The sequence below is a fragment of the Urtica dioica genome, chromosome 4 (genome assembly GCF_054948205.1).
Source record: "Urtica dioica subsp. dioica isolate 48M chromosome 4, U.dioica_male_clone48M_v1_H2, whole genome shotgun sequence".
Taxonomy (NCBI): domain Eukaryota; kingdom Viridiplantae; phylum Streptophyta; class Magnoliopsida; order Rosales; family Urticaceae; genus Urtica; species Urtica dioica.
In genome coordinates, this window is record NC_142759.1 from 14,124,359 (window position 1) to 14,134,270 (window position 9,912).

General features: G+C 42.8%; 3 protein-coding genes across 3 annotated transcripts; 1 reads left to right on the forward strand and 2 right to left on the reverse strand.

The window, feature by feature from the left end:
• The first annotated feature begins 463 nt into the window (after positions 1–463).
• CEL3 (cellulase 3) lies at positions 464–3,667 on the forward strand. The gene is made up of 6 exons (XM_089612349.1): positions 464–813; positions 1,872–2,375; positions 2,474–2,623; positions 2,717–2,828; positions 2,923–3,086; positions 3,180–3,667. Exons 1-6 carry the CDS (start codon positions 583–585, stop codon positions 3,501–3,503), a joined length of 1,485 nt encoding a protein of 494 aa, XP_089468475.1. The 5' UTR covers positions 464–582; the 3' UTR covers positions 3,504–3,667.
• Positions 3,668–3,883: 216 nt separating this feature from the next.
• Positions 3,884–4,873, reverse strand: UREF (urease accessory protein F). Its single transcript, XM_089613079.1, has one exon. The coding sequence runs from the start codon at positions 4,861–4,863 to the stop codon at positions 4,138–4,140; it is 726 nt and encodes a 241-aa protein (XP_089469205.1). The 5' UTR covers positions 4,864–4,873; the 3' UTR covers positions 3,884–4,137.
• Positions 4,874–5,631: 758 nt separating this feature from the next.
• On the reverse strand, positions 5,632–9,173 carry ABCF4 (general control non-repressible 4). Its single transcript, XM_089611855.1, has 2 exons — positions 8,999–9,173; positions 5,632–8,027 (listed from the first exon to the last, which is right to left on the reverse strand). The coding sequence occupies exon 2, from the start codon at positions 7,999–8,001 to the stop codon at positions 5,818–5,820; it is 2,184 nt and encodes a 727-aa protein (XP_089467981.1). The 5' UTR covers positions 8,002–8,027; positions 8,999–9,173; the 3' UTR covers positions 5,632–5,817.
• Positions 9,174–9,912: the final 739 nt, after the last annotated feature.

A 9,912-nucleotide genomic window follows, 5' to 3' on the forward strand; every position in this document is an offset into this window, starting at 1 on the left:
GAGAACGATAAAAAGTTTCAAGGAAACCGTCCAACGGGCCTCGACTGTTTCTTTTCATCTTCTCCGATTCGTTTTTTTTTCGGTTCTAAGGTTTAGCCGGTTTTTATTTGTAATTTGTTATTTCCGTTTAATTTTCCTTTCATGCAAATTGTCTTGTATTTTCGTCAATATTAATATAATATTGCTAACACTGCTTTCACTTCTCTGCATGGTATTTAATATATGCTTTCGTGAATATGAACTTACAAGTTGAAATTAGCAACACATTTATAAATAAATAAATAAATAAAATCCCTTAATTATCGCTATATAGTAATCACAAATAAGCAAAGTAAAGCAAAGTAGGGATCATAAGTATAATATTTGATGACTTTGAAACTAAACAAAAAAGCCAAAATTTGCGGCTTACGGGGCAGTGAATGGCGTTGGCTCTCTCTCTCTCAATCCCTTTACTATGACACACCTATTTAAAGGCACTCTCAATCCTCACATCATAAAACTTAAACACAGATTAATTAGCCACAAATTGTAGTTTTTAAGGGCACTAATTGCTTTGGGCTTTTCCCAAAAGTAATAGCACTAATGGTGATGAAAAGGGTAGCGAAGTTGTCGTGTGTGTGGTTTTGGGTTTCTTTAGTGTTGATGGGATTGAATAACAGTGAGAGTGTAGTTGAAGCCAATAGTCCGAACTACAGAGACGCATTGGCGAAATCGTTACTGTTCTTTCAGGGACAGAGGTCTGGTCGTCTTCCCAAGAACCAGAAGCTCACATGGAGGTCTCACTCTGGCCTCTACGATGGTCGCCTTGCTCATGTACGTCGTCTATATGTATATATACACATATATTATATAGGTTTTGTTTGTTATTGTTATCCTATTACTACACTCAGCGAGTGTTTTTCTTCTTATTCATGTCATGTTGTTTTGTAAGTCAAATGACCTTTCAAACGCGCGAAATGCTTTTTGAAACATAAAGTTTTTAAAAAAAAATGTAGAAGTGTAGTGTACTAGTGTATTGGTTACATTATCCGGTAACCAATAAAGGAAGCGTTAGTTTATTCTTTTTTTTTTTTCTCCTTAATCATTCATTATCCATCGTTCATGTTTTTGACCGCTTTTTTCTCGTATTATTGCCATGTCACATATTCATTCCACACTACTTTGCTTTCATTTCACGGCATGCCAAATGCAAAGACAGGCACAATTAATAACTACTTCTTTGATTATTAATTCTCCATAGTAGTAAAATCAAAATCAATTGATACTAATGAAAAAAATAATATGTTGATAGTTCTTTGAATTCACTTATATATGGCTGAAATTAAAAAATTGGATAAGATACTTATTTTAACTTTATTGAAATATAATACTGTCCAATGATACCCATGACTCTGAAAAACAAACAAGTCTATAATATCACAGGAGCATTCGTATCACCAAATTTCATCTCCAAACTAATTCAATAATTTTCAACTTCTCATAATCTTTTAAATAGAATTCCTTAGAGCAATTTGAAAGGTGAAGTCAATAACACTTTAGCTTCATTTGCCACTTAAAATTCTCAAACTACATCCATTTAAGTAAGAATCTCTCTTAATAATAAGTCAATATCTTTCTTTGCTTAAGTAGGTCCACATATCAACATCATCCGATAACAATCCAACAAACTTCCATTTGGCCCACTAATATTAACTCTATAGAACCAATTTGCTCTACAAAACAAATGACATAAATGTGAAACAATGACGATACTACTTGTTTCAAATTTTTATATTATTTACTAGCAAGTCCTTTTGGACAACCATTAAAGTCGCTCTAAATCTATTTATTATCATATAATCATTTCATAATAATTATTGAATTGGGCCCAGGTGGACTTGAGCGGAGGGTACTACGACGCGGGGGACAACATAAAATTCAACCTCCCGATGTCGTTCACGGCCACGATGCTGTCATGGAGCGTGCTCGAGTACGGAAAGCGAATGGGTCCCCAGCTCGGGGAGGCGCGGGCTGCGATCCGGTGGGCCACGGACTACCTGGTGAAGTGCGCGACGGCCACTCCCGGGCGGCTCTACGTGGGCGTGGGCGACCCCTCCGCGGACCACCGGTGTTGGGAGCGCCCCGAGGACATGGACACCCCACGAGCCGTCTACTTCGTGACCGCTTCTTCCCCCGGCTCCGACGTTGCCGCCGAGACTGCCGCCGCCCTCGCCGCCGCCTCCCTCGTCTTCCGCAAATCCGACGCCCGCTACTCCCGCCTCCTCCTGGCCACCTCCAAGAAGGTCATGGACTTCGCGCTCCAACACAGGGGCTCTTATAGTGACTCTCTCGGCTCCGCTGTCTGTCCTTTTTACTGCTCTTACTCGGGCTATAAGGTCAGTGTATACATATATATCCATAATGGAGCTAAGCATTTTCAACTTTCATCCATGCGTCGACACGTGACAGTGCAAATATTTCTGTGTGTGTGTAGGATGAGCTGGTTTGGGGAGCTTCGTGGCTTCTGAGAGCAACCAACGACGCGAAGTACTTCGACATATTGAAGTCTTTGGGGGGCTCTGATTCCCCGGACATCTTCAGCTGGGACAATAAGTTTGCCGGTTCTTTTGTTCTTCTATCTAGGGTATATGTTTATGCAGCTGTAGAGTTTATGATAAATGTAATAATGTACTCTACCTTGCTCTCTGTGTGTAATGATTTTTCTTTTGTTTTTCAGAGGGCGTTGTTGGACAAAGATGCAAAATATATGCAGTTCAAACAACAGGCTGAACAATTTATGTGCCGGATTTTACCTAACTCTCCATCTTCGAGTACTCAGTACACTCAAGGTATACCCAAAAAAAAAAAATTTAAAAAAAAAAGAAGAAAAAAATAACATTCGATCAGATGGCTGATTTTTTTTTTTTTTTTTTTTTTTGGCAGGAGGGCTGATTTACAAGTTACCTTCAAGCAACTTGCAATATGTGACTGCAATAACGTTCTTACTCTCCACATATTCCAAGTACATGTCAGCCACAAAGCAGACCTTCAACTGTGGAAGCCTAGTTGTCACCTCAAGCACCTTAAGAAGCCTTGCCAAGAAACAAGTAATAATAATATATACACACACACAGCGATTTTCATTTATGATCATTCAAGATTAATGAGTAATTAATGGTGGGGAAATGGGTTTATTTCAGGTGGATTACATTCTAGGGGTGAACCCTGTGAAGATGTCGTACATGGTCGGGTACGGTGCGTACTACCCGAAGAGGATCCACCACAGGGGATCGTCCCTCCCTTCGCTGGCCATACAGCCACAGGCAATGGGGTGCGAGGGCGGTTTCAAACACTTGTACTCGCCGAACCCGAACCCAAACGTGTTGGTCGGGGCCGTGGTTGGTGGTCCGAATCAGAACGATGGTTACCCCGACGACCGCTCTGATTACAGCCACTCCGAGCCCGCCACCTATATCAACGCTGCCATTGTTGGACCTCTGGCCTACTTTTCCGGGACAAAGTAGGACAACTGATATTTAGTAGTGATTGTAGAGAAGGAAAATGAACTCGCGATTACTGCTTTGTTTCGACCCAAAAAAATGGGGGTTGGGCGTTTTCGCGTGGTTGTAGAATGCTTATGGTGACCTGATCAGAAGAATTTACATATTAAGAGATTTGACGCAGCATATCTCTATCAAAATCCAATTGCAAAGCGTAATATTAACAAAGCTAAGGCCGTCTCCAATGGGCAACTCTAAAAAGTCCATAAATAGTGTAGAGTTGCTCCAATGATAACACCAAAACTCCATAAATAATATGTAATTTTCACCTCAAATGAATAGTATTACAGCGTAAAACTAAAAACATATTTTTAGAATATTCTCTTCAGTGTTGAATTTACTGTAGTGCGTAAAATTAAGATTTGATATAAAAATTACACTAGACATAAAATGGTGTTACGGAGATGCTCTAAGAAACTGCTTAATGCATTTAAAGATCCATAGATTACACGAGTATGTTCAAGCCATTCAGGGTGATCAACAAAATAAAAAACAGAGGCTAGACTAGACCTTTATGATCCTGTGTAAAGAGCACTCGAATTCTAAAGGAAAACTATGTACTAGGTGTACCTCTGTCTCTGATCACGAGTGTTTCTGGTTAAGAACAGAAAAGCCTAGAGAACAAGTAGGCATGGCAGCCCTGTACGGTGTCGAGCAAAGGAGCCACCTGGCAAGCCTCGTCCACGTCACGCCCCATCCACGTCAGCGCGGCGGCCTCGGCGGCGCCGGCCATGCGGTGCTGCAACACCGCGGCGCCCATGGGGCCCACGAGGCCGAGCCTGGTGGCGGCCGACACGGCGTCCCTCATCGCCAAGAAAAGGTAGGCCCGCTGGGCCGTGGCCGAGCCCATTCCCACGAGCCCGCACACCAGCCCGAAAGCCGCCGCGTGGTGGAGGCTCGACCCCGCCGCCGACCGCCTCACCGCCGCCGCGCCGATCTCCGGGAACACCGCCGCCGCCACGCGCATCAGCGCCGAGCCCTGCGCGGTGGACGCCCTGCGCGCCACCTCGTTCGTCAGCGTGGCGTCGAGGATTCCGTCCAGTCGCCGGAGCGTCGCCGCGTCCGGAGACTCCGCGGCGGCGAGGACGAACGGGAGGAGGAGGCTTCCGGTGTTTTCGAGGAGCTGGAGTATGAAGAATTGGAGTTGTTGCTCGCCGGAGATGAGTCGGGATTGCATCGCGGCCTCGAGGCCCAGCGAGTGAGCGAAACCTCCGGTCGGTAGAATCGAATCCAATAACTGCCATTCGCTCCATTGTAGACCTGAAGAAGAAGAAGAAGAACTGGTAGGGTCTAATTTGCTCTTACTATCTCCCTCCATCTCCATTGTTTTCCAAAATAGTGATCAGCTTCTTAAATCGGTCAAATTTATTTGAGACATGTTGACCTAGTTGGAAGGACTTGAATGTAATTTTCGTATTCCGAAAGAGAAAAGAGAAATTGCCTAATTTGTCACCAATTTCATAACATTTTCTGAAAAATGTCAATAATGACATAGATGGTGGCATTTTGGGAAAAATTAATATTTTGGTGAAAAGTGGGAAAATGTTATGAAATTAGTGACAAATTAGACAATTTCTCAAGAGAAAATAGAATTTTTATGTGGGCATTTATCTTTGAGAAATTGACTTATTTGCCACAAATTTTATAACATTTTCTCACTTTCCACCAAAATACTAATTTGGCCCAAAATATCATCGATATGTCAACAATGTTGACATCTCATAGTAAGAACAAAAATAAATGTCAACATTGTCGAAATAGATGGTGGCATTTTGAGACAAATTAGTCTTTTGGTGGAAAGTGAGAAAATGTTATGAAATTGGTAGCAAATAGGACAATTGCTTCAGCAAATGACCATGTTTGTTTTTTTTAATTATTCTTTCATTTATTATATGATGGAAAGATAATCAAAAGTAGGACTCTCTTGTAATCTTATATTTGTTACTCTTGAATCATAAAAAAAAGTTTCAAGGTGGTCATACTGGTTAATCAACAATTTGGAACAAACGGAAGCACAAAACGAATATACATATCGGACATCTGTAATGCAGATTAAACTCGACTAATTATGATCAACTGACATAGTGTGAGATGAGAGAGTGAGATTCAGAAAAAACTCAATACCAAGAATACATAAATGTCTTACAATACCAAAAGAATATATCCAACTTTATTAGTTCCAGAAAGTAAAACCTCGTACTCGATCCGCTCAGAAGCAATCATACAAAAATTCAAAATTTTGATAATTAAAACAATAAATACTAGCAAAAATTGAAAATCATTCATCAACTTCCGCCCTGATCTCTCTTTGTAGCTCCTCCTTGTACTCCTCAAAAGTACCCGGGAACGAGCTGACGGTCCCGTTCTCGACCACCCAAATCTCGCTCTTCTCCTCGTCCTCGCAGACCCGCGATATCAGCCTCGAGTCGTGGCTGACGAGGACAACCCCGCCGGTGAATTCGTCGAGCGCGTCCGCCAGCGCATCAATGCTCTGCATGTCCAGATGGTTCGTCGGCTCATCCAAAAGCAAGATGTGCGGCTTCGACATCGATATCGAAGTGAACACAACTCGGGACTTCTGTCCCCCCGAGAGCTTCGCAATCGGAGTCAGATGGTTATGGCTCGGCAGCCCGAATTTGCCCAGCTTGGCTCGGACCGCCTCTTGCTTGCTCATACCCTCCTGCTCCGGATGTAGCCTCAGGAGGTACTGGACCGGAGTCTCGTCCATTGACAAGAGGTCCACGAAGTGCTGCGAGTACCTCCCGACTCGGAGCTTCTGGCTCCGCCGTACCTCTCCCTCGGTCGGGACGAGATCTCCGGCGATGAGGTTGAGGAGGGTCGATTTCCCGGCCCCGTTGGGTCCCACGATGGCGACCCGGGTCCCCATGTCGATGCCCACGTCGACGCCGGAGAGCTTGAAGTCGTCGCGGTTCGGGTAGCTAAAGCTGACCTCGATGAGCTGCATGAGAGGCGGAGTGAGCTCGGTGGGCTCCGGGAAGTGGAACTCGACGCTGTAGTCCCGCCATTTCCGCGGGGCCTCGAGCGGAGCGTCGTCCTCGTCCGCGGCGCTGTTCTTCCCTTTGCCTTTGCCCTTGGAAGCCTCCTTGGCCGCGAATTTGGCTTGGTCCTTGACCTTGTCTTGCTGGGTGCGGCTTCCGCTCCTCTTCGCGGCTTTCATCTTCTTGTCGTGGATCTCAAACTGCTTGTTCTTCTCCTTGCGGCGCTGCTCGTACCCGCTCTCGAAGGCGTCGAAGTTTCCCCGGTAGAAGTGGAGTTTCAGGTCGTGGAGGTGAATGATCTCGGAGCAGACCGTGTTGAGGAAGTCTCTGTCGTGGGAAACGACCACCAGGGTTTTCTTCCACCTGCACAGATACTCCTCCAGCCACAGGACGGCCCTGAGGTCGAGATGGTTCGTTGGCTCGTCGAGCAGCAGAAGGGTCGGCTGTACAAAGAGAGCCCGGGCCAGAGAGATTCTCATCCTCCAACCACCGCTGAAGGAGCGAGTGGGTCGGACCTGCATGTCCTTCGTGAATCCGAGCCCAGCGAGAATCTTCGATCCTTGAGCTTCTGCAGAGTCGGATCCTATCAGCTGAAGACGGTCGTACAGCTCGGCAAGCTTTTCCCCAGAATCGTTGTCGTCGTCGTCATCCTCGTCCTTTTCTCCTTCCCCGGAGACCGAGTTCTGCAGCAAGGCGACTTCCTGACGAAGCTTCACGAGCTCTTCGTTTGCCGAAACGACGGCTTCGATTGCGGATTTGTCGTCGCCGACGACCTCCTGCTCGACCAGAAGCACGTCGATGTTCTTGGGGACTGGAATCTTCCTCCACGCGAGAAGCTTCAGCAGCGTAGATTTCCCCATACCGTTTGGCCCGACAAGACCGTACCTCTTCCCGTGCGATATCTTCACCGACGTGTTCTTCAAAAGCTCCTTCCCCCGAGCCGACACGGAGAAGCTATCAACCGTTATGTCCTTGACATTGGCATCGAGCTCGTTTTCCCCGTCGAGAACAGAGGCTCGGCTTCCGATCACGACGGTGAAGGCGTCGCGGTCGTCTCTGAGAGCCTCCTTCTTCGCCTGCTCGGCGGCGTAGGCAGCGAGAATCTCCTTCTTCTCGCGCTTCTTGGACTCTTTGTCCGTTATCGAGACCTCGAGCTGCTTCGGACCCGCCTTTCTCTGGCTATTATTCGGCCTGCTCGGTCCATCGTCTTGCTCTTGCTGTTCCTCTCCTGAAGCGTACTCCTCTTCCTCGTCGTCAGAGGGAGGAAGATCGATTCCATCGGTGTAAGACTTGGCTTTCGGGGCTTTGGTCTTCGCAGTCGAAGAAGAGCCTTTCTTGGGCTTTTCGGGTTTCTGGTCCATCATGGCCAGCATTTCCGTGACAGAAAGTTTCTTCGCCTCTTTACCGCTGCTTGGCTTACCCTTACCAGCTCCTCCGGTATCATCCGCCTTTTTCTTTCCCATCGCTGATGCGTTCAGATGAGATCAATCTGAGAAAAACAAGAAAACTTCGGGATTCAGTCTCGTTATTCTTATAAGTGAAGTGTTCGAATACGAACCAAATGTTCTATAAAACTTAAGATTGTAACTCGTTTGACATTTAAAAAGAGTCATAACATTTGGTTCGTATTCGTGCAGTTTACTTGTAAAAATATCGGTAATATTAGTCTTTTTAGACTTGGACTTTGGTTCGATCGAAGAAAATATGTTTCGTATTTGACCTTTAAGAGAACCTAACTCTCGGTTCGTTTTCAAGCATTTCTCGATAAAATAATATCATTAAACCATAACATTCAAAACTCTCTTGTATCGAAACCCGGGTAAACATAATTTTGTTTGGCATTTGAAAAGAGTCAAACTGTTGTTCAAACTTGAGCTTTTATACCATATACAAAAGATAAGAATTATACACATAATCTCAAAAACACATAGTAAGCGTAATACCGAACAGAAATCGATACTCTCATCATATAACATCAAGTGATTTCCAGAAGAAGAAGATTCAAATCAACAATGAAATCATGGGCAATACAAAAAGAAAATCAAGCTACAACCACGAAATTCAATTAAACCTGAATTCAGAGAAGGCCATAGCATCACAGAACAATTCTCAAACTCATAACTCAATTCCGTCAAAACCCATAAAATTTTAATAGAAAACAAAGCAATCAATCGACACAATTTGAATCATCACTGAACCCAAACAAACAAGCTTAAAGTTTAGATTATTAAACTTAAAACTCGTGAAATCAGAAAATCCCCAAGCTCAAAACCCTAGTTTCTCAATCTCAAACTCCAAACAAAAATACCTAGCCAACGAAATCAAGGGGATCTTCTAGAGCACATCACAATCAAGCTCCAATTCATCATCAAAACAAATAAAAATAAAATAAAAATAAAAACCCTAATATCCTCTTGACATCTTCTAACTCAATTAGAGAAGAAAATAAAAATCTCTTACCGTACTGTGCTCGAAACCCGGAAGAACCAAGCTTTCGAATCCTCGTCGGCCTATTCTTCCTGTTCGTTTCTATTCTCGGTCCTATCTCTCTCTCTCTCTCAGTTCTCTTCTTTGTTTCCTCTGTTCGAGTGTATCATGGGACATTGGGTTATACTTATAACTTATAGCACCGACTTTCCAAATAAATTGCTTGAATACCTTTTTCATTAATGCATAAGAATAGAAATAATTCATTAAAAAAATCATTAATTTAAGATATTTTAGAATTTATTCTTTTTCGAAAATTAACCGGTTCGCTATTCACTCATGACAAACTCGAAATTTTCTCAAAACTATTTTGAAATTTTTTTTCCTTCAACTTTAATTTTTTTTTTTTTCATTTCTTAGACCATTCGCTTTCGAGAATTATCGATTTGGAACAACTAAAGAATTATTTTCTAAACGTAAATATTTAAAATTTTCATTTGAAGTTTAAATTTACAAAAAGAAAAACAAACAAAGTTTGCTGCCTTTACACTTAATTATACTTTTTTTTTATTGAATTACAGATAATAATTTCGATTGTACCTTCACATATTTTAGTTTTCTTTTTATCTTTTTGTAAAAATTACCTTTATAAGAATACCTAGCTAAATGGTAAGTATCCCCAATCCAAAACGAGGAGATAGATTCAAGTCAGGGAAAATGCAAAAATTATATAGAAGAAATTACATTGATTATCTTTGATTAAAATTATAATCTAATTATCCAAATCTTAAAAATGTAGCCGAATGCATGTCTAGTTTTCTCATAATATGGCGCGTAATAGTTTGTTATATTTTCTTAATAATAACATAATTAAACTAGGATTTTATCTTAGAGGGTCTAACTGAACCATATGCCTAAATCTACCAAAAAAAAAAAAACCCTTAAAT

Coding starts and splice junctions, on each gene's coding strand:
- UREF (XM_089613079.1), bottom strand. CDS start 4,863: ATGGAGATGGAGGGAGATAGTAAGAGCAAATTAGACCCTACCAGTTCT.
- ABCF4 (XM_089611855.1), bottom strand. CDS start 8,001: ATGGGAAAGAAAAAGGCGGATGATACCGGAGGAGCTGGTAAGGGTAAG.
- CEL3 (XM_089612349.1), top strand. CDS start 583: ATGGTGATGAAAAGGGTAGCGAAGTTGTCGTGTGTGTGGTTTTGGGTT. Junction 2,376..2,473: donor GCTCTTACTCGGGCTATAAG/GTCAGTGTATAC, acceptor GTGTGTGTGTAG/GATGAGCTGGTTTGGGGAGC. Junction 2,624..2,716: donor CTTTTGTTCTTCTATCTAGG/GTATATGTTTAT, acceptor TTTGTTTTTCAG/AGGGCGTTGTTGGACAAAGA.